This window comes from Venturia canescens, chromosome 1 (assembly GCF_019457755.1).
Source record: "Venturia canescens isolate UGA chromosome 1, ASM1945775v1, whole genome shotgun sequence".
Classification (NCBI taxonomy): Eukaryota; Metazoa; Arthropoda; class Insecta; order Hymenoptera; family Ichneumonidae; genus Venturia; species Venturia canescens.
The window spans coordinates 10,922,325-10,946,369 of NC_057421.1; the positions used below are offsets into that span (position 1 = coordinate 10,922,325).

The following is a 24,045-nucleotide window of genomic DNA, read 5'->3' on the forward strand; positions in this document are numbered from 1 at the left end:
TAATATCGTTGCGTAATTTTGGTGAGACAGCGAGTCCAAAAATAGGATGAAAGCAGAATTATCCAATCAGGGCTAGTACAGCTGGCTCATTCATGATGAGCGTACTTAAAGTGCACTTTGGCAGGCCTCTCCATCGGGACATTGAACGTAAATATTTTCGACGTTGCTTGATACTTTGGACAAACGGATTGAGTGCCGGTCGGTTAAAGTAGTTATAATCTTAAATAAAGAAGAGTGGTAATCTCTGGACCCCTCCGAGGGAAGGAGGAGCTGAGAGAATCTCTGCCGAGTCGTACGATTCAAGAAATAAAATAAGTGGGAGTGAATGATAGCTGACGAGAGTAGAATGGAGTGGATACGTAACAGATTCGAGTGAAAGCTGTGCGAAGATTGTGAGAGAGTGAGCTAGTGGTGTCCATGGAGCACGAAAGAGCATCATAAAAGCCTTGACAGAGCGGTGGTTTCAAAAGTTATCGATAAAATGGGGATATTGCTATTTTTTCTACTCTTTGTCCATTGCCATTTTGCGAGGCTGGGTGTAGACTCTGCAAAAGATTTTCGAAGTACGCTGGGTCACTTGAGACCTCGAGCATCGTCGGAAATCCAAGCGAGGGCGGTGCACAAGTTGATCGAAAGATTCGTGGGTGAAAAAGCTACGTTGTTTGAGATCGTCATTGATCCAGAATTGGGACCTCCGGAAAAGGATACGTTCAAAGTAATAAATGAAAATTCGGTTCCTTCGAAATCGGCCTGAAAAGAGTTTTGTCTTTCCTCGTATTTTCTTCACATCTTCAGTGAGCTTTATCTCGCATTCGCAGATATCGTCGACCCCTTCGGATCTGATACAGATATCCGGCACTTCGGGAGTCGCTGCAGCTTGGGGCTTCAATTATTATTTAAAAAAGTTCTGCAACTCTCATGTCGCGTGGGAAGGCTCGAGAGTCGACGTGCCAAGTGCTCTACCCCAAGTTGACGTTACTGTGACTTCGAACGACAAGTGAGCAGGATATTAATATGAAAAAGTTTTCACGCGTCCTGCAAAAGTCAATCCCTAATCACAGCGATTTCAACGCAATCCTAACCGAGTTCCCGTCTCGATGCTCCACTTGAAAAAACCCAGCGAATAGTTTGATCCTTAAAAAGGAAGAAAAGTCCAAAATTTAATGAAAACTGTGCACGGGTTAACTGAATTTCACCAGAAAGTCAGACTAATAAGCTCGCGAATAAAATGACAACAATCAAAATCTCGAAGTTCGATTTAGAATATTGATCAATGAAATTGCGTTGTTTTTTTTTTGAGGTTTCGATATTACCAGAACGTATGCACCGCGGGGTACAGTTCGACGTGGTGGCAATGGGACCAGTGGGAGAAAAATATAGACTGGATGGCCTTGAATGGCATCAATTTGGCTCTCGCATTCCATGGTCAGGAAGCTATTTGGCAAAGAGTTTACCTAGAAATGGGATTGACAGTCGACGAGATAAATGAACATTTCGGAGGACCAGCGTTCTTACCATGGTAACGATCAATGGACCTTGGACTTTCGATGCACGCCCACGCGAGTTTTTTCTTCACTGAATTTCTGCACGAATTTTACTTGCCAATTATAAATTCGCCAGGGCCAGAATGGGAAATATACGAGGCTGGGGTGGCCCTTTGAGTCCTTCCTGGCACGAGTTAACTCTTCAGCTTCAGCACCGCATACTCACCCGAATGAGAGAGCTCGGCATAATTCCTGTACTTCCAGCATTTGCTGGCCACGTTCCACGTGCTTTGACCAGAATATATCCGAGCGCCAATGTTACGAAAATCGAAAAATGGAACAAATTTGCTGACAAATACTGCTGGTCAGTCAACCTTTCTCCTTCGCAATGAAAATATTTCCCAGAGTCTCTGACTAGCAGGACCAAATAATAAAAACGATTTTCCCCATCTTATTAGTCCGTTTTTGTTGGCACCCACGGATCCCCTTTTCAAAACAGTCGGAAGTCAATTTTTGCGCAAGGTATCGTCACACTTTAACGATCGATTGATCATTGGTAGCATTTTTTCGCGATGTTAATCGTCATTTTCCTCTCAGTATATCGATGAGTTTGGGACCGATCACGTCTACAATTGCGACACCTTCAATGAGAATGAGCCCCCCGCCAGTGATCTTGCAAGTTTGCGGAACATCGGCCAAGCTGTATTCAACACGATGACAGACGTCGATCCTCAAGCGATTTGGTAAAATTGTCACTTTGCTAGTGCTGTCAAAACACGGCGAGTACTCGATTAGATATTAAGAAATTTTGAAGGCTCGAAATACTGAAGTACGTGAACAAATTTAGGCTGATGCAAGGATGGTTGTTTGTTCACGAAATGTTATTCTGGACTGAACCACGTGTCGAGGCTTTTGTGACGTCTGTGCCTATCGCAAGTATTTTTTAAATTCCTCCACTTAGTTCGGCCAATTGTCGATTGAAACGACGAGTACCGGACCGATGAAACGATCGTTTGAAATCCTTTTAATTCTCAGGGCAAAATGATAGTCCTGGATCTACAATCGGAGCAGTTTCCTCAGTACGCGAGGCTCGAGTCGTATTTCGGCCAACCGTTCATCTGGTGCATGCTCCATAATTTTGGAGGCACTTTAGGGATGTTTGGCTCCGCAGAAATTGTCAATGAGGTTTGATCGAACGTTGCACTGAGAAAAGTACTGAGTACAACTCGAATTTGGACGACGATCGAATGATAATCAAATTTCAGAGAACTTTCGAAGCTCGTACGATGAACGACAGCACCATGATCGGAACGGGTCTGACGCCAGAAGGCATAAACCAAAACTACGTTATTTACGAGCTCATGAACGAAATGGGTTACAGGAAGAAACCAGTTAATTTGATCCAATGGTAAAAACATTATCATCCAGCATCCGGGTGATGAAAATTGTCGTTGAAACCCCGAAAACGTGTTGCAGGTTTGAAGATTACTCCACGCGAAGATATGGTTCGAGTAACGAAGCCTCCCTGGCAGCCTGGCGAGTTTTGAGTCGAACGGTTTATCGTTTTTCCGGTATCCAGAGAATCAGAGGTCACTATGTGATTACGAGACGACCCAGTTTGAAGATCAATACTTGGGTAAAGCCTCTGACGAATACCTTAATTAAGGCCTTCTTATGAAATAAAAAATCAAATCCAAGTCCAAAAATTCCTTCACGCGGAGACGAAAACGACTCAATTCTTATGTTTTCACAGACTTGGTACAACCCAGAAAGCTTTTATGTGGCTTGGGACAATTTAACGAGTGCTCGAGACGACATGTCGAGCAGCATATTTTACAAGCACGATTTAATTGACGTAACGAGACAAGCCTTACAGCTAAAAGCTGAAGATATTTATCTACAAATTAAAGATGCATATGCCAAGAAAAATTTAACTTCACTACGGTTAGTATATGGGGGTTGACATGAAATAAAAACTGAAATAAAAAGTTCGTCAGTTGCGTCGATGCTAAAGCATTCGTGCAATCGTACGATACGATCTTGTGATATACTTGAAAAGTAGATCCATATTGGTCCTTCACGGAATGTTTCCGGAATTGACAATCACAGTTGAGAGACAAGTTGTTTTTTTCTCAACAGATCAAACTCGTTTTTATTGCTGGATGTGTTCGACGATCTCGAGAAAATATTGGCATCCAGCGAGAATTTTCTGCTAGGAAAATGGTTGAGGGATGCCAAATCACTAGCGACGAATCCGGAAGAATCGAATCAGTATGAATATAACGCGAGAAATCAGATTACACTCTGGGGACCGAGGGGAGAAATTCGAGACTATGCGAACAAACAATGGTCCGGTGTTATCGTGGATTATTTCAAACCACGTTGGTCATTGTTTCTCGGTACTCTCGTCGTATCCTTGATGGAGAATAAACCGTTCAATGAGAGCGAGATCAATCGTGCGATGTTTCGTAGAGTTGAGGAACCATTTACATTCAGCAGAAAAATGTATCCAGTAAAACCTCAAGGTATGGTTTTTTCATTAAATTTCACCTTTTATTATCGACAATGAGCACTGCACCTGTAGCAAATATAATCGACATCACTTGTATACAACATGTACATAAATTTTTCTTTTGATTTCGTTTATTTTTCTTTCTTTATTGTTCAGGCAATTGCGTCGACGTCGCTGTGGAGCTGAATAAGAAGTGGAGAAAAGTGGTTATCGGCAAACCTCGTAATAAAAGGGGCAAAGGAGTTTCGAGATCGAAGAAGGTTGGACGAATGTGACAAACAAATTTACTCATACTCCAGTCACTCTGACATTTCATGGTACCAATTGAATATTCCTTAGCCTTTTTTCGATCCTCATTTCAATGAATTAATGATCATTCATTGAAGTATGAAAATAAAATCATGATAAAGTTACTTTTCTACTGACATTAATTACAATCGCTCAGCAGAAAGAATATTCGAGTTCGACTGTTTAGAAATTCTTCATGAATCACAGTTCTAATTAGTTTTACCGATTTTTCTAATCTGCCAGAGTGACGAACCACTTTCTTCACTTTTTAGAGTTGTTTTTCTCTCAACTATCAAAACTTTAAACATTTTTTCACACAAAACGAATTATTTCAGTAGTCATTGCAGCTATTTTCAGACGTCTACTGAATCTCTTCCGAGGCATGATTCCGCTATCAATTTTTTAATTATGCGATCCCCACAGCCGAGTTGCCCACACGCAATTTTCCCGATGCATTATCAAAGCACTCATTTTTCTCTATTTCTCAACATTTCACGCAACATTGGATGTTTTTTTTGTGCGTACTAATAAACGTTGGTGCCAAATAATTCCACGCCGCAGTATTTTTCATTTTATAATAAGATTATTACGCCAGCGTAGTCTTGCCAACCCATTAGTCTCAAGATTTCTTCATAATTTTCAGAATTCCCTCAGGACGTAGAATTTCACATTTAATAGTCATTTACAGAGGTATTTCAGACGAAGCGGGTCAAAATGCAAGATTCTCTACCATTGCTTGTCGGGGATGGAACGATGCAATAAATTTTTATTTTAAAGATTTTTCCATCATAGTGGAAACCAGGATTATTAGACCATGTTGAAAAACTCATATTCAAGCTTTCGAATATTTTTGAGGAAATCGACTTGTAAACGTGACAGCGGCGAAATTACAGCTTAAAAGTGTTTCAAGTTTGAATACAAAGAATAATTTCAATCTATTTTCAAATGATCGGGTTTCGCAAGCTTTTTACAAATGTGTCTTGTAAAATGCTCAGTAAAAAGATTCGAAAAGATGAAGAAAACCTTCAGTGGCCTCGCTAGGCAACGATATTTCTTTCAAAGACAACAAAGTTCTCAACAAATTCTATTACATGCTCTCAATTCTACTATACATTCTGTCACACGCTTCGATTTCACAAATGGACAAGATATTCCATTGGAGTTTTTTCCTTCTTTTTAATGCATTCAACTAAAATGTTAGTCACGAAAAATTACTCCGATACTTTCTTGGTCACGTTGCAAAATAAAATTTATCCGGCCACGTTCGGACATCACGATTGATTCATTCCAAGAAGTTGAACCTTCGTCGATTTTCAAATCGATCTCCAAATTATTCCCTTTCAATGTAAAATCCCATTCGACGAGCTCATCGTTGAGGAAAAATGGTGACAAATATTGAGAGCAAACGGCGTGTCGTACTTGGGCTAACATCTCATAGAAAATCGGATCTTATTTCTAAAACGGCGTCCGAACAGTGAGATAACGCATATACGAATAAACGTTTTTTATTATGAAATATACGGAGGACTTGGTCACTTTCTGATATTTCTTATATCTATTCCATTTATACACGATATAATCAGAATATATATCCCCGTCCGTTTGACTCTTTTTGTATGTTCGATGTACCGTCGTATCTAAATTTAATATTACAGGCTTGATTGTCTGATATAAAAAAGCTATGGATGAAAAGCATAACAGCGGAGTCAACATCACCTTCTGTTTCTCATACAAAACAATCCATATAATTACGCTCAGTTTTTCTCACATCGAATAAGAACCTAAGCAGATTTATGATCTTCAAATAAAAATTTTTACGTAACAAAAATCGTAGGTAGAGATAAAATTTTATCAAGAATTACAATCGTTTCGCAAAGCTCTAAAGAACCACGTTAGCACTCAGTGACTTCCACTACAAATGTAAAAACTTCTCATCCAAATTTGATTGAAATATCATTTTTGTCCTCGTTCCAAATTTCGAATTGATCCGTTTTCGATGAAAATTTTCAGAGTATTAATACCCAGTGGCTATGCTATCATAGTATTTCTCATAAATTTTTATCTCCGTCTATGAATTTTGTATTTTTTCTCCAAGAACTGCTAAAGTTCTAATTGACGATGACAAAAATATCATTTTTTCGAAGAACGATAAATGGACACGAACTTTTAGTTATCTTCATGGTGGTTACTATCATATCTTTTGGTACCGTTATTAATGAAAGTTTCAAGTGAAATATGGTATATGAATCATGTGTTAGTTATGGTTTCGAAGTTACACGAGGATAAATCGAAGCAGCACACCTTTCGTAAACATACATCAAGAGAGTTTTGTAGTATCGATAGTCGAAATGACGTAGAGATTAAATATCGTAGGTAAAAAGTATTTTGTGCATATTTTCAAAAATAGTTAGAAATTGCGTGAGAGAAGGAGAGATCACAATTTTTCTACATCAATTACGCGTCAGGATAAACGCGATGTGAGATCGTTACGTACACAATGTTAATCGCGTCGAATTACGAGATAAAAATCATCGCCACTTTCGACAAGACTCATTCCCGTCGTCATGAACTCAATGTAATAATATTGCACTTGATCACCAATCCAAATGCAATGAATAATCACTCAATTTTCTATCAAGGTACTGGAAGATGGTACTTGTCGCTTAAACCAGTTTTTTCGCTATTTTTCACTAAAATTACGTTATAGAATGCGTCAAATACCCGCAGTAAACATACACACGGACAAATATCGTTCGAAGTTTGAGAAAAGTACTTTTAAAAAGAATCCACACATCAGAGCTAGACGCTTCGTACGTGGCGTAAAGTTTTGCTGAATTTTATGCATTCAGTGTTGCTTTCAACGGATCTTTCATTCAAGTGTTGAAAAGTTTTATGGCGCCACGAGTAACTGGGAACACAATAATTTTTCAACCTCGTAGCATACGATGAAATTGCAGATTCAACGAACAGTAAGAAGTTTCGTTGCAAGTTATGCGACGCCATTTCGTGTGTATGCATTGCGGGCTAATGGTTCACTTACTTTAACATCTAAGCTCGAATTCTCGATACTGGTCCCCCTAATGACTCCGTTGGAAAGTACTATCCACACGTTTTACTTTTTCGTTTTGACTCTTTGTTTTGTTTTGTTTTTTTTTTTTCGTAGTCCTCTAAGAAGGCTTATCACTTGGAAAATCGTTTTAGAGTGCTACCAGCGTCGACATCAATCTTTCTCCACCTTGGCCCATTTAAAAATCTAATTAGTATCTTAACAACGATGCAGCAGCCGATCACACGTAACAGAATCCAAATATTTTTACACTGTATAAAGCTATTCACGGCAATATATTTTCTGGCAGGATAATAAACATGCCAGATAAAAATTTGTCAAGAGACTCGGCGGCAGAGTCTCGCGGGACAAGCACATCCAACGGACCCTGGCTGACCCAAGGCTCGCCGAGTCTCTACTTTTTTTCTAATAATATAATATGTATATGTATTCATTAGACTACGAGATTCAAGGACGAAGAAAAAAGGCAAAGGGAAACGGTGGAAGATTAGTTTCGTTGGTTCGTTTCGAGAATTATTACGTTTTAAGAATTGGTTCAACAGCGACGTTTTGATTTTTAAGGTTCGATGATTTAAGTGGGAATGTGAAAGGACGAGGGTGCGCGTCTCTGCATGCCTTTCCGGTTGGATCACCGTTGGTCCTTGCGTTCCCTAACATTCTTGACTATTCTTAAAGCTCAGCGATAAAGCGACGTCATGATGTCACCGTTTTTCCATTTCTGTCTCTTGACTCGAGGATTCCGTCACAGGCGGCAATAACAAGTCACTCGACATTTGCCTGTGGAAAAATGATGTTCGCTTGTTAGATAAACAATCTAATGACTTCAGAAAAATGAAGATTACGGAAGCACTGAGAAAACTCATTGTTAACTTTTGAAGCAAATTAATATGAATTTACTAGACTGCTGACAGAAATGATGCAATAATATTCGTGTTATTTTAATAACGAAAGTTGCTGTTGAAAATTCCATTGCACTTGACAACCAGAAACCCGATTCCTTAAAAAAAATACACTCTTCGTGTCATATCAACAGAATTCAAAACTGTCAAGATTTGTGTGAGCCCACCGTCCGTTCGTTTGCCACTCGTATCTATCAGGTGCGGAATTGCTTCTCCCTGCGCTGTGATATTTCTCAGTTTTGGTCACCAGATTTTCGATAAGAGGGGCCGAATCTTTTGGATAATCCATAACATCGGTTGAACGTTGCTGTTTCATCGATACATCTGCGACAGTGTCAGCGGTTGTTCTAACAGTTCTCCTCGGTAAAAATGGATTCTGTAAGTGTTAAAAAAATTGTTGATTATTGGCGAAAACGGTGAGAGAGTCTGAATACGAACGAAAAACGTGGACAAAGGGTCACCTGAAAGCTGTGCTGTTTCAGCATCGTTTTTATGAGTATAAGAGTATCAAGTTTTGGAACTCGAGTCACCACTCGCGCTACTTCCTCGTCAGTTACGGTCACCGGCAACCGACAATTCTCCGTTTCGCTTGGCAAAGGCTCCTTTCCATTGTTCGTCACCCAGCGGTGTTCCTTTATATCGACCAGGTTTATTCTCTTCGTCGGATCTTTGGCCAACATCTCCGAGATCAGATGATACAAATCTTCCGAGAGACAAGGCTTTTCCGGAAATCGTAGCTGCTCCGAGCGTATCGCAGCTTGAACACCGATGATGCTACCGGAACCGTCCCAAGGCAGTTTTCCGGTTACCAGACAATAGAGCGTTATGCCCATCGACCAGACATCGCACAGCTGTTTTCATACAAACGTCTAAATTTAGTATCTTCGTCTTCGACGATTAATCGATTAATTTCCATCAACTGCATGGTGAAACGTGTCAAAAAGATAGGAAGACACTGAGACACCGGATTCTCTTACTGTGCCGGAATATTCAGCTCCTGGGGTTGACGTCTCGGGGGCTGCGAAGGCGGGAGTTCCGGCTGAACCCGACAACAACTCCCCAGCTGCTCTCAACTCGGCGCTCACTCCCAAATCCGCTACTTTCACTCTGCCTTCGCTGTCCACCAATAAATTACTCGGTTTTATGTCACGATGTACGATCCTTTGATAGTGAACTGGACCGATGAAAAAAAAAAAACAGAAAAATCAGTCATTTTAATTAAAAAATGGTCTCCACTCGTTTCAAACTGGGTGACGATTAACAATAAATTTTAAACTTACGGTATTCGACGCCCATGACGACGTCACGAAAGTATCTTCTAGCGATCTCTTCGTCGAGTGGTTTGTCAGTAGGAATCTGCAGTACCTCGCCCTTCTGAACGAGCTCGAAGACAAGATAAAGATTATCTTCATCAGGATCGTCGAGCACCTCGACGAGTTTCACGACGTTCGGATGATCGAGTTTCTTCAATAATGCGATTTCACGATAAACTTTAGCCAATGGATTCGAACTGCTTTTACGGCCAGGCGCTATTCTACCGAATATTCCGGCTTTCTTCATCAACTTTTTCTTGCTCAGAATCTTCATCGCATAATGCGTATCGTCTTCCTCGTTGTACGCCAATTTCACAATCCCGTACGATCCCTGAAAATATTCATTCATCGAATCTTAAAATTTGTCAACATTTTTTAAGGCTTTCCCAATTGAAAGGACATGAAATTTTATTATTTTCTCCAACGTAAATTTATTATTCTGAACCATCGTTGATAGGAATTTTGCAACAGAAAAAAACGAATTCCATAACAAATAAGGTAGAGATTTGATGGTAAAACTTTTGTGTTTAAAGAAAAGCGATCGAAAGGACTCTGAAAAATTTCCTTGCACTCCTGGACTAGTTTCTGGACTACTCGAAAGTATTGAAACCTCCGAGCCCAAGGGCCAAGGATTCGGCAATAAAAAAATGTATTTACCTGACCAATGTTGTTGAGAAGTTTGTATTGATTGAGCTGGAGTGCGCCTTGCCGGCTGTCGATCGAAACTCTGCGGCTCTCGCGCAGTGGTCTTTTTCGACTGCTCCTCGGCGATCCCTGAGGGCTTCCGTAAGGTGAATAAGGGCAGTAAGGATAAATCGGTCTGATAGCGGGAATCGTCGAGCCGGATACCTTTTCTACGACACTCAATCGTTTGTCAGTGCAAAATTCTGGTCCGCCGGATGTTGAAAATATTGCCGATGCTCCAGGCGAATTTTTCCCGTAGATAGGATCGCAACACTCGGTTCTTTCTTCCACAGGGTCCGAGGCGCTAAGAATCTTGAGTATCGGTACACTGTCAGCATGAATAAGTTTCTTCTCATCAGCTGTCAACGCACCTTTTCGTTGGTGCTCTTTGGGAGTGGAATTTTGGCAAGTTTGACGAATCGTTTCGTCCTCGTTGCGCCTTGTTATTTGTAAGGAAGTTCTGCGGTCGAAGATTCGCGGATCATCGTCACCGCGATCTTCCGATTGGGTCGATAGCAGCTGATAAACTTTGATCGGTTTTGGTAAAGCTTTTCCGGAATCCGGTGCAGAAACTCTCCCTCTCAGAGGTTCCAACACCGCTGTGACGACCTCGTCATTGTCGTCTTCGTCCGAAGTCACCTCACTCGCCTGAGGAGCTTCTACCTTCGTATAGTTTTCAAGAGTAGATGAACAATCGAAATATTTTGTCGGCTCCGTTTCGCTGCTCGGATTTTCGACGATTTTCTCAAATCCCGTATCCCTTGTGGTCGGAGAACTGTGCTGATGCGGAATCGTACGTCGATTTTGTTTTTTCCACTTTTCATCTACAATATTGAACACGTTTTTCGTTGAATTATTCGCTTCTTCAGTACTGCTTTGTACGAAATCTTCAATTATTTCTTTCCTCGAGTCATCAATTGGAGACGGCTCGTCATTCACTATCTTTGGTACATCACCAATCGACAGTTGGGATATTTTCCCTTCCAAATCGTCGTTCACATCTGCAGAAGTTGAAGCTGCATCGCTGTCGTCTCTTGCGTCACAATTCGTAGGTTTGTCGAGATCAAAACTCGTTTGTTCCTCGATATCTGGCATTTCGGTGCGCAATGATTTAACAACAGATGACAATTCGCTAGCTGAGAGTGATTGGCAAGTTTCCTCGATGTAGTGGTTCCCCGGGTAAATTAGATTCGGTATTTTGGTCGATTGCTGGCCACAGGATGGACCAATTGGAAGCTGGACAGACTGCTGCGGTTGATTGTACATCAAGGGAAGTCTGTTTTTCGTGGAAGATCTTCGTCTCTCGCGCGATATGTCTCTCGAGGTTATGAGATCTTGTTGGCTGCCGAGATCCATCGTATTCGCGATCCATCGATCCTCGTCGAACGTACCCAGATTGCTGAAGTAACCACTGCTCTCGCGTCTAGCACGGGGCTTCGATAGTTTTGAGTTTCCACTTTCTTCGATGTTTTCACAGACATTGCACGAGCCAAGAGTTCTGAGAGATCGTGACTCCGCTGCTCCGACCGCAAGCGAGTTATTTCTTATCGTTAAACCCTCGATATTTCTCTCTTCGATGTATAAAGCACTGTCTTTTCTTACCTCGTATATTCTCTCGGGTAAATCCTCTTCCCAAGAGGCCTCGTCTTCGTTCACATCCGTAGACTCCGAAGCTCTCAGAGACGAATTTTCTTTGAATGTTTCTAACTCTGTTTCTGGAGATGAATTATTACAGATGTTGGTCAAGATTGGCAGGCCACCATTCAAACTGGTGTCTTCCGAAGCTTTGGTGCTCGAATTGTAACAACTTTCGACTCGCCCACCGGACTTTCCGTCAATTAAATCGGAAATTCGCGACGTTTTTCTATTGCTATTCGTTGCCACTGGTGATTTTATCGAATCGTGGATCACCGGCAATGCTTCTGATTTCTTCGAGCTTCCGCGCTCCGGTTGACAACTCGTCGATCTTTCGAGCATCGATCTTCCTGCTGGCTTCTCCTCGAGGTACTGACCGAGTGATCTCGACGAAGAACAGCCCGGTGATTCCTTGTCAACGGCCACGTGTCTGTAAAAATAAATCATTCGAATTCGATTATTTCATTTCGAAGGTTGAAAAGAATGTTGAATTTTTTATTCAAATGAAAAAAATTTTTGTTTTATTAAATTTTACTGTAAGAATGAAGCTTTCATAAAATCTGTGTCGACTCGTCGCTCCTTCAAACTTCATGAAATTCAATGAATCGTTACAAATGACACATCCACAGGCAAACATTTTTCCAAACTTCCAGAGTTCGGTAAAAACCTACGACTCTAGATAGAAAACACTGCGAAAAAACTTTCCTAATAGAATTGTCTCGCTGAGCTCATTCGGACGACGATGAAACGATTCAGAGTGGAGACAAACTGTTTCACTGACGTCATGCGAAACATTGCTAAAGATCCTCAAGTTACAGACGTTTCAATTTCGAATAAAGACGAAGTTTTTATACTCAACTAAAACTCATTTCCCCGCTCACTCAGAATAATGTTCTTTTTCTTCGTGTTTTTTCAATAAAAATCCAGTTTTTTTCTTGATTGTGAATACGTGAAATATTAAAAACAGATGGCGAGTGTAATTATGAGGAATTTACGAAAGAATTATGGTGTCGATGTGCTGCGCAGCTTTGCCAATATAACCCGCATCAAGAGAGCGTAAAAAAGGTCATAAAAAGCGGCATTCTGAAAGCGTCACGCCGGTGTCGACTATTATTGTTGGCTGCGTGCCGTGAGAGAACAAAACGTCGTGAGTTTCGCGACGTGAACGTGCGCTTTACAACCTGCATTCGACGACGTATGAGATTATAGATCGACGTAATATTGCAAGTTACCGCACGCACCTGCACTCTCCTCAACGCAGAGGAAGAGAGAAGAAAAACCGAGAAAAAGAGAGATCGAGGAGAGAAGCAGGAAAGGAGAGGCGATGGAGATGCGACCCGGCACAAGAGCTGTGCTGTAGCTGGTCCCCACCGTCGGGAAACATGCCTCTTGCTTAGATCCCATCTGACGGAATACGCATAAAAAAGAACTTGAAATGACATTCCGCAGATCTTGGCATTCGCTGCCTCTGCGCTTACCCGGGTAGTCCCAGAGGTGTGAGAACAATTTTTATGAGGCTGAAATTGAACTAATTTCCATCATTTAGCGCTCCGAGAATTCATTAATTATTCATTTATTCGGTAAACCCTTGTGCATTCAGGGGGAGCTGGGAACACGAGAACTTTGAGGTAAGTGAGGGATTTTGAGCTTCACGAGGATTTTAGGCAACTCGAAATTCGAACTGAACCCGATCGCTTCTCAACCTCCACAATTATCGATATTTTATCTCTCCATTCTTTTAAGCAGCACTCCTTCGATTGAACAGAATCGGAATCGAAGCGGTAATTTAATTCGACTGCAGGAAGAGCAATAAACGGTGAATTTGAGCTTGAAAATTACTTTGGAGATCGTCGTGATACACTTGAACGTGGAAAGAAGTTCACGTGCCTGCGGTAGCATATCTTCAACGAGGAAAACGGAGCATGTCAAATATACCAGTCCGTCCTGACGGACACTCAAGCAAGCAAATTTTTGCCTCGCCGCACAATTTTAATTTTGTCGATGTAATATTTCAGAGTGAATTTTGCATGAGAGAATTTTTCTCATTTGCATTCTACTTTTTTGACTTGACAGTGAATTTTATCTGGCAGCTTGACAACATTTCTTTATCTGAATGTCAAAAACTTCTTACGGAATGTTCATGAAAATTTGACTCTTTTTTTGTACTTATTTTAAAATATGCAGATTTTTATCTCCTCGCCGTTATTGCGCGCGGTCATTTATCAACTCCAACTAACTATCTCCTTGAATATATTTCGATAACATAAAATATAAGATTTACGTTTCAAATGACACGAGTAAGACGATAAGGTCGAGCGTGCCGTTTTACAACGTCCGGAGGGAAACTCTTAAATTCGAAGCCCTCAAGAGGGTCCCTTGGGGATCTGCAAATATATGGCAAGCGGATCCAGAAATTCTATAAATTGCTGTCCACATTTTCATCGAAATGCCTACTTATAGAGGAAACTTTTTTTGTCGTAACGGACATGCTTATGAGCAAAGTGAATCAAATTGAATAATCTTCATTGGCATCATTTTTCATTGACCAAATGAAGGATCTCTCTCCTGCTCAGGAAAAACTCGATGGACCTAGAAAAGTCTCGTGCTACCGATCCATTGAAAGATTACGAATAACGGAGTTCGAGTGCAATTTATTTTTCTCGAAGACCCCCGGACAACCTCAGAATTCCCCAAACGGGTTTCAATCAATTTAATCAAGATCAGCAGCATCGGAGTGTGTGTTGTGACCATATGTTTCGAGGATCTGTAACGCATCCAATACAGAGCTTCGAACAGACGTTGCTCATAAAAGGAGCGCGATAGCGCGATCGCGTAGTCTGACAAAAAGTGTCGAATCTTTCTTTCGATCTCGATCTTGAGCGGAGTCTCTTGTCAACGTATAGAAGGAAGATACGAATTCGCGACGTCGTTCTTCTAGCGAGCTGTTTCTTATCGTCTTTATCGGCGTAGTTGACGCACGAGCGCCGTCTGACCTCGCATCGTTTATTTATCGTTCCTTCTCACTCCCCCGATAAACACATTCGATAAGAAAGCGAGCCTTTGTATTATCGGTACATAAGGCGAAGCAGACAAGAAACAGGACTTTTGCATTTAAAACGCGATGTGGTTTCTTCAACGAGAAAACGCAGGAATATTAGCGAGCGCACTAACCGAGTCAAGATCGATTCATCCTCGTTGAGAGAACGGTGATAAATCAAAGCGCGAGAGAGGCGAGTTTAAGGAGCCTGGGAATCCGTCCACCTCTCCGATCAAAAAGGCCGTAAAGCGCATCAATTTATTTATCGAATCTCGCGGGCGATCAACGCCTTTTCGCTTGCGCCGCATCCACATCTCGCGATCGTGCCTTCGTAACGACAAGAATCGTCGATCACCACGCGCCATTCCCTTCCAGAGAAACTCGCGTGGACCGATATGGGCGATGAATACGCAACGCCACAAAGAGGTTCTAATACGGTAACGAAAGTGTGATTCTTTCAGCTATTAACGTGGGATCTCTCATTTTATTTTCTAACTCGAAATATGTGGCGCGATGATATTGTAATGGGGAAAGAGGAAAGAAAATGTTTGTCGACGATTATTATATGTGCCGCGATATCAGAGAACGACGTACATTTTGCAATCGATATCTCCGTTGCATTGAGCTGCGCGACCGTTTGATCCGTCGCGAATGTTTTATTTATTAATGCTTTTTCATGCTCATTACATAAGAATATTTGGCGACTCCACATTTTTCAAACAGTCTGCATGAATATTCAATGAACGCAGACTCCGGATGAAGAAAGAAATGAAAGTCAACAGGGGACAATGGGTTTCAATTTTTTTAAGGTAGTCCATCCACGAAACAATCTTCTTAAGAGAGTCTTGAAATTTAGACAGAGCTTAAATGGGCAGTCGACTTACACGCATATCAAATTTTGAAGGGTTTGTCTTATGGGCTATTGAGATAAATGTGTTTAAATATGAAGAAAAATACACAGGGTTGCGTAGGGACTGTGCGTAAAAAATCGTTCATCTTTCCATATAACGAATGAATGCTTGTTACGAAGTTTATGAAAAAGTACTCAATAACAATGAAGTATATAACGAAGGTTGGGGAAAAAATTTGAGACGATTGTCTTACTAGTAATGAAGATATATTACGTTAGAGATTGAACGAAATTGGTGATGAGCACTCGCATGATCTCACATTTGCTTTTATTTCAGCAATTTGTTTCTTCTTGGCTTGGGCCATTCCTGTCATGGCCTTCTGTCTTTTTATTAACACTTTTTTTTATCCATTTTCCTTTGTGTTGTCCTTTTGCGCTCTCTAATGCGATTTTTTGCATAAAAAACCACAGTATTTTCGCCAGGGGCGAATGAAATTTGGGGTTCAGTCAGTGATCGACCCCCGTTCAATTAATGGCTTGTAATTTCATTCGCCAAAAAATAAGTTGAAATAATGCATTTACAATTTTGAATAAATAACTCTGACAGTAATTTAGAGTGATAATATCTTTAATTAGGAAGTAAAAATCGAGCCAATTTAGACACCCATAAAATACGATCGGGCATGATCTACTTTAACCGAGAGAGCAGCCCACGCGGAAGCATTCAAATTTTATACTCTCATTTATAACTATCACGTAGGCCGATTTAATCGAATGCTTCTTTTAATAAAAAGCCTATTTTTTAATCAACCGGGATAGAACAATGGAACCTTGATACGCCGGATACGATAAGAGTCAAGAATTGCGCGGAGCGTAGATAACATTTTTACATAAATGATCAAGTGCAACGGCTAATCGTGCTCATTCATTTGAATACAAGATCACTTCAATTCCTGTCTGTCTGCGGTTGAATGTGAATTCATTTATTCAGACTCGAATAGAAATGTATGGAATTAAAACAAAGAGGAGTCGTAACCGATTTTTTTTTCATCAAGTATAAAAACAAGTGTCTGAAAACCGTTATAGCATTCGGGGATCATGCCTTAACGAATGATCAGCGTGCGATCGATTTACGATCGTTAAAATTTAACGAAACCGCAAAATTATTTATTACATCCAGATCGTTTCGATGCTCCGATGATTCGACAGTTTTTCATTACGCGTTCCCCATAGAATTATTTTTAGAAAATGGATTCTCTCAAATCCAACTCAATTTTCAGTATCTTCGAAAAACCATGTTTTTCCAGATGGAATAACTGTTACTCTGAAACGAGTGAATTATATTTGCGATATAGAATACTCAGAAAGTAGCTCCACGTGGAAAACGTATTCATTGCGCCTGAACGAAGCGCGTCGTGTCAGTTTAACGCGTCATTTAGGATGAAGCGTACTGTGCATGTGTACTTATGTGTGCGTCTCGTCTGAAACGTCGCGTCATGCAAAATGTTTTGCTCCTTGATGTGCTGTTATGCGCCGTTTTACATTAACGTACACTCGTGCAAATTCCACGCTCGATTCAATTGCGTAAACGAAAATAATCGTTACGTTTTTTGTCCAGACACATTTTTTTTCACATATAAGTCATTGAGGATAGGATACGTACGAGTGTATCGAGAAAACGAGCAGGCTCAAGCGTTGGCCATGCTCGACTATCGCGCAGGTGTAATTACTGTGATGCTCTCATTTATTTGGCAAAAGTAAATTTGCTTAAGTTACACGACGTAACGCGATACACAAATGGACTCGACTCGCTGCTGAGTAAACTCACTTAATATTCATCTCGACGAATTCTTGCGAAATAAAGATTTTCAGTAATTTATCGACCGCGTATAATAAAGAATTTGACGTTACGAGTAAACGTCCCGGATTGATGAAAGGAAAAAACTCAGGAAAAATTTCAGTCGAAATGTTGCACGAGAAAGCCACCGTTTCCCCGAGATAATCAAACGTTATAGCGAATTTATTGGCTCTACCCTGGGAGGCTCGGGGTAGTGGACAGAGTGCACGAAGCCCGGAGTCGCGAATCGCTGTGAAAAAAGCCTGGGGGCTCCTTAACGTTTATTTAGCCGCTGAATAATATACACGCGAAGTGAGGCAGATCGAGGTCGCCGACCTCATCCGAACGTAGGTATTCCCGCAGAAAATCTCACTATTTCGTCGCATTTTCGATGCTTCAAGGCCCGAGTCAAGACCTCGCATTCGATCGAATACTCGTCGATCGTTTGTCGGGGGCTGTTTGGCCAAACGGAATTTTCCACTTTCAGCGATGTCGCAGTATTCTTTGAAAACTGAAGCAGACTTCCGTAAACCATGCTCGTTCTACACGGAGTCTTTGATCCAAGGTTCGTCGGGATTGAACGTCCGAAAAATAGAGCAAACGCAAATCTCTACTGCAGTTAAATACGAAAAGAATTGCCAAGCAGCATTCAAAGTTTGTTGTGTGAATTAAGGAAGTTGAGGCATTAGAAATAAAATGATGTCATCGCTTTTAAACCGACTGCATCTTGTGAAGTGAAGTGTAAAAAATCAGTTAAATTTTCAGACAGTTTTCGAGCGTCGTTGCTGAGAAAAATCAATAACAATTTGGGCCCAATAACATGCAACCTCGCATGCAAGTCAAGACACATTCAGTGATATCTTCGTAAAGGATGACGCTAAAAATATGACATTTTTTTCGCAACATGAGCGAGGCTTGCTGAATAACGTCAATTTTTTTCAGATCTATTGGAAGATTTGCTGGGATTATATTGATAATAATCTGTTTCCCGTGTAGTTTTTTCATCCTAGGATCGTCACCGTCCGCGTTTTCGACTGAGCTTTCACCAGTTCTTCGTCTTTTTTCCCCCGACTCTTCTTTAAAGTGTATGCAACGTTATCAGACTGTTAAGTGACCTAAAACTTTTGAAAGGTAACTCGAACGCTGTTTTCCTGGTAGACGGCGATGAAAAATAGCATTACTATGAAAAATAAAATTGTACAGCTTAGAAAAACAGTAGGTGAACCGATCGCGACGTAGGAGTCTAATATTCGAGTCTTGAATGACGGGCTCAACGTTTGTGTGTATTTAGCGGGTGTGCCAAGGGCTTGGGTGAGCCAACCACTTGATTCGGAGCTACGATGAAGACTACAAGTTCCAGCTGTACGGTTATAGTAAGCAATACGTAAGCACGTGTGTATGTAATTGTATTTACGTCTGTCACGAGTGTTCGCCTGTGTGAGTGCAAAGAGCCGTGGCGCCGTTAAACCACTCGGGACGCACCACGCACCAGTCCCAGGGTATCACTTGAATCGATGAGCTTATAATACCCACTGTTTTGCACCATTCTAATTTCGAGTCTCACGAGATTTCGGACGTATGTGACGGTGAGAAAAAACTTGAGACTGAAGGAGGCACCGGTGAGAAAAAAGTTTCGTCGCGACGGGGATAAAAAATTGATTTATTTATACGATCAACGGTGTATTTGGCGGAAAATGTATTGCCCACTGCTGGAGATCGTGCAAGTATTAATAAATTTTGTCTCATCCAAATCACGCCGTCTAAGCAAATAAATTTCTTTCGTTCCGGCCGCTTTTTCACGCTCCTCCCCAGCCAGCTCTTCGCGTACGAATATTTATTTATGTATTTTGCCGGCTTTCCGATGAATTTTATGACGAATCGGATAACATCGATGAGGGAGAGGAGCGAAGTGTATGTTCGTGATATCGAACGCGATTGGTTGTTTGGCTCTAGTTGCTGCAACGTTAAAAATTCATTTACGAGGCGTTTTCCCAATGAATTCATGAGAATCGATCGGAACTGGCCTTTTATTGAGAGAACTAGTGGCCTCTTCGTACAAGAATATATACAACCTATAATAATGCCCTCGCGATCACAAAATCGTTCCGTCTCCCTTCTTCTTGTCCTAGATTTTCATTGATTCAATACATTATCATACTCGATATAGGAGACATACTTTTTGCCTTTTTTTAACGATATTCTTATCACTCGACCGCATTTCCGTCTCTCGACTCACTTTTTCTCTTTAATTCTCCTTTTCCCCGGAGAGAGAGAGAGAGAGAGAGAGAGAGAGAGAGAGAGAGTCTTCTTCCAATAGATTTTCGTCGCTGTAGCGCTACCGAGGACTTTACGACGTATGGATTTTCGATTGATCGATTTCTTCGTTCATATATGTCACCGTAAGTCTTGATATTCGTTATTCTCGCAAGTATTTTCGCGCGCGCGGCGTTATCGGACATTCCAGTATGACGCATATGCGATAACTTTACGCCTATTATTCTTATAATATTATTCATACACGCGCTCTCGCTCTGTTGAATTTATTTACGGACGCAATGTTATTCGATTGCCTGCGGTGGTTTGGAGTCGCGGGTCGTGCGCCGATTTCGATTGCGATGAAAAGTTTCTTTTTCGTGCGGCTCTGACATGTTACTTTGGCTTTCATTGAGCGAGTATTCAACGCCATTTTCATCCGTCGACTCTGAATAAACTCTTCTCTGATTGAACTTCAAATTCATCGCCTCGGACGTTTCTCGCGTGGGGAAACGAATGTTGGAAAGAAATATTAGAAATAATTCATGCTTTTTACGTCAGCTTGAAAGGTTCGCATTTCCATAATAATTATCGTTATCAGTGCGATAGCATTGCTAATGAACTATTGAATAATACCACGGCTAAAAATCATCGGCCAATCATGATTTTACTGCTCCGCCTGTCACACACACACAAGCTCCGAGGAAACGCCCGGAAAAACTATTCTCAAGTACTGAATATCTCGACAAAAAATATCGACAATCATTTTTCGTTCACGGATCGATAGTTCAACAGAATTAATTACCGAGTCAAAGCCTTTTTCAAATTCACCGCTCAAACGCTGCGCGCTGGATGGAGCCGATTCCTGGATAAAACTCCACGTGATCCGGCCGATTAAAAGTGCCGAAGCGAACATGAAACTTGCACAATTAACGTGAAATTTACAAACCGTGCACAGTCGTAACGAGATGCAATAAATACGCAAAAAGATAATAAACACTCGCGAACTATGATAACGAAAATGGCTAAAACTCAGTTATTCACAGAAAGCACGAGTGCCTAATTAATAAAGTTTTGTAATTAACGAAACGTTCAAAGTGACGAGAAAATTTTTTTTTTTAAAAAACATAAGAAAAAAACCAAATGAAACGGAAAGTTTTATAGAGACAATTATTTCGGCACGCGCAACATCCGGAGCGAGACTCTCGCCGCAGTGGCAATCACTCTTCTCCTCGTTCTCCGTGGAGTCTCTAACCCGTAACCTCACTTCTCCTACTGGTGCCCCCGCCACGATACGAGCTCACTAAAGCCTTTCCATAACAACATCGCCTCTCGGTGTCTCGTGTACCACATTAACCCGATGTCGTTGTCGCGCAAACCTCGCGCGACACACCGCCGGAGTTTGAACCTGCATCCCGCGCCCGTTCCTCTTTTTCTCTTCTTTTCACTAAATCATCACTAAAAACTGTCTTTCTTTTCTCCTCCGTCTTTTCCGTTGTCTCGTATCTTTCACTTCCTTCCCAGTCTCCTTCTCTCTCTCTCTCTCGTCTCGTCTCATTTTTGATGCTCTTGTTCCCTCGTGCCCTGCAACTATTCTCTGGGTCCTCAAGGGCTTTTCCTTGCGACGCATGGACGACAAGAGACCTTGTAAAAATTACAGTGAACAGACGCCCTGAAGCAGCAACGGTCGTTACTGTTTTCTCATTGTGCCGAATCCTACGAGAGCGATTCGGGTACATTTTATATTCCATTTTCATGGTCCCATCGAGTGAAGGAACTATGAATGATTATTTTTTGATATTCTCAAAGCTCTCGCCGATCTGTCGGGGAATAAAGGTATCGGGATTCCTCGTCCGAGGCAGTGCTATAAAATAACGTGACAGTTTGAAACTTTGATAAGAAGATTACAATAATAACTCAATTCTTCTTGTTCCATAAAGCTTTCGTCCGTGAGCCAGAGCAAAGGAAATTAAATGGGGTTTTTATGTGGAGAGTACAGCGAATACTATTACCAAGGTTGATGAAAATAATCACTTTCCATTCATTTTATTTCCACTAAAAAAAAACTGTTTCGAGGGAACAGCGGAGGTTGAACTGTCACGATGAATTCGACGCGAGCATAAGAATAATGGAGATAAAAAAATTACATAAAATCTCGTTTAAAATGGGAGAAGAGAATTCCAGGATTTCTGCTGCTTTTTTAGCCATCATCGATCTCATTTTTACCAACAATTATTATTTCCACAACTCGTGATTCGCTCGAAATTCGAGCCTCGAATTTCCTCCAATTCCGATGTTTATCGTTATTTTTATCATTTACTATGTATTTATAAATAGACGAAAGTTTACGAGCCGCTCGAAAGTTCGTGTGTGTTTAGCATCGCGTCGTACATTCCTATAAAAAAACGCTCCTATTAAGAGCTTAGTTCGTGCATGCAGTTGACCGTGAAGCTCAGTTTGTCCGGAAGAAAAGCGAGTGTTAGAAAGGAAGGTAGAGTGGTGAGAGACCTTGAAGTCAATTGGCCTACACGAAAATCGTCAAAGATTCAACGCCGGGAGAGCGTACGTTGCTGTGTCTGGCCTGACAAGTATCTTACCTACTGGCATGCTAAGGACCGTATCTACCTGTTCATGCTCCTAATACGGTCAGCGCAGGCCTATATTTAATGCCTGATGAATACAGCGAGTGTTCACGAGTCTGACACGCGATCTATCCTATGCACGCTCCTGTGTCAAAACCCAATGGTTTGCATAATGCTACGTTCTTTAAAGATTGCCGAGTTTTCGAAGCCCTGCAAGTTCCAGTCTCGCTAAATTACACGTTTCATGCGAGTTGGCTTTTTCTCGTTTCCTTTTTTCTTTCGAAAAGTTCGAAAAGGATCTCGCATCGGAATAACTCTATCGCGGGCTCTGTTGATAATTGACTGCGAGATCAAATACGAAAGCTCCTTAAAGAAATCGTCACAGCGATGAACACCGAAATCAACGCATTGCTTAACCAGAGGCCAGAGCCCTTGATTGAAGCTTGCAGCGGAAACCCTGTGATCTCTCCGTATTCCGGAGTCCTCTACTTACATTTTTATATTCCGATTCGTAAAACTCGTATCACTGAAAAATATCGCACACAGCGGGGGAGGGAAACCAGACGAATTTAGAGTTTTCGTATCGCGTTATTGTGCGAGGCACCAAAGTCCTGGGTACCGAAATCGTAGTACAAAAAAAATTCAAAATCGCAGCCACTGTTAGATCGAAAGAGCAGTTTTATGTTCCCTAAGAGTCAAGACTTTTTTGTGGGAAAATACGAAAAGATAGTCCGTCTCGTCGAATTTCAACGATTTCTATCCAAAGAAAGTATGAAAGCGCAGTGAATAAAAAGAGGAGCTGAGCTCCAGGGTCGTAAAATATTCGATGCATTTTTTCCGCTCGGAATACTCCGGTGTCGATAAATTATAGTTCGATACGGTTACGTTGTAAACATTGGAGAGTGACATGCAGTGGAAAAACTTACTGGGTGTGCACGACAGTGCACGAACGGTCAACAAATGTTGTGTGAAAAAGCGAGAGGGAGCGAAAACTGGATAGAAAATGAGGGAGAAAGAATATTACACGTCAAAGGGGAGTAAAAGGTTGATGGAACGTATAGGAATAGGAATGGGATATAGTTTGAAGACCGAGGCTGAAAGGAGAAGTCTTTTGATGTGCTTCACCGAGCCGAAAGCTACGCGAGCAGACGGGAACGCTGGCAGGCCGCATTTGCCACTCCGAATGACTCGATGAGCAATAATTCAAGCAACGCTGCTCCTGCAGAGTCTACTGGAGCTTCGATAAACCCTAAATACATAGGTTTGTATCCATGGATAATTTCTCAAGGCTGATTATGCGTGCGGTACAACGAAGATGGATAATATATACCATTCGGAAACGTAGCAATAAAGCTGCTGAACAACACACGTGTGGAACAACATCGTATTCAAAGAGATGACGACATTTTCAGTTCGGGTTTTTCAGATACGCGGAGGGTCGATCCGTTACTGAGAGGGCGATGAAAGTATTTGCCTGCGAAATATTCGTTTTTTTTTTATATATATATATTTTGGAGCGTTGGTATTGTTTGGAAACTCTCGCTCCTTTAACTTGTACTTAGTTGAGATTTACAGTCAATTCTGGTATCTGTTCTGTGTCGTGT

General features: G+C 41.3%; 2 protein-coding genes across 3 annotated transcripts in view; one reads left to right on the top strand and one right to left on the bottom strand.

Annotated features, from left to right (window-relative positions):
* The first annotated feature begins 96 nt into the window (after positions 1-96).
* Positions 97-4,832, top strand: Naglu (N-acetyl-alpha-glucosaminidase). Its single transcript, XM_043432939.1, has 13 exons — positions 97-715; positions 819-997; positions 1,301-1,519; positions 1,621-1,848; positions 1,943-2,006; positions 2,082-2,227; positions 2,332-2,416; positions 2,520-2,669; positions 2,750-2,892; positions 2,961-3,120; positions 3,238-3,428; positions 3,624-4,009; positions 4,153-4,832. Exons 1-13 carry the CDS (start codon positions 482-484, stop codon positions 4,269-4,271), a joined length of 2,304 nt encoding a protein of 767 aa, XP_043288874.1. The 5' UTR covers positions 97-481; the 3' UTR covers positions 4,272-4,832.
* The window catches only part of LOC122418856 (uncharacterized), a 34,311-nt gene continuing 14,278 nt past the window's right edge, over positions 4,013-24,045 (bottom strand). Inside the window, exons 1-7 of one of the 2 annotated variants that reach the window (XM_043432938.1) lie at positions 20,665-21,113; positions 10,221-12,312; positions 9,531-9,894; positions 9,228-9,424; positions 8,712-9,101; positions 8,418-8,626; positions 4,013-8,128 (exon numbers count right to left, since the gene is read on the bottom strand). In XM_043432938.1, the coding sequence (XP_043288873.1) occupies positions 8,053-8,128; positions 8,418-8,626; positions 8,712-9,101; positions 9,228-9,424; positions 9,531-9,894; positions 10,221-12,224 (3,240 nt within the window). In that variant the 5' untranslated portion in view covers positions 12,225-12,312; positions 20,665-21,113 and the 3' untranslated portion in view covers positions 4,013-8,052. Of the gene's footprint in view, positions 8,129-8,417; positions 8,627-8,711; positions 9,102-9,227; positions 9,425-9,530; positions 9,895-10,220; positions 12,313-20,664; positions 21,114-24,045 lie in introns of those variants that run through there. The other variant, XM_043432937.1, reaches the window with a different exon arrangement.

What these genes read in the sequence shown, in the direction of transcription:
- Naglu (XM_043432939.1), top strand. Translation starts at nt 482, where the DNA reads ATGGGGATATTGCTATTTTTTCTACTCTTTGTCCATTGCCATTTTGCG. An exon ending in ACTGTGACTTCGAACGACAA is followed by an intron (nt 998 to 1,300) that starts GTGAGCAGGATA and finishes TTTTTTTTTGAG; the next exon opens with GTTTCGATATTACCAGAACG. An exon ending in GTATCCAGTAAAACCTCAAG is followed by an intron (nt 4,010 to 4,152) that starts GTATGGTTTTTT and finishes TTTATTGTTCAG; the next exon opens with GCAATTGCGTCGACGTCGCT.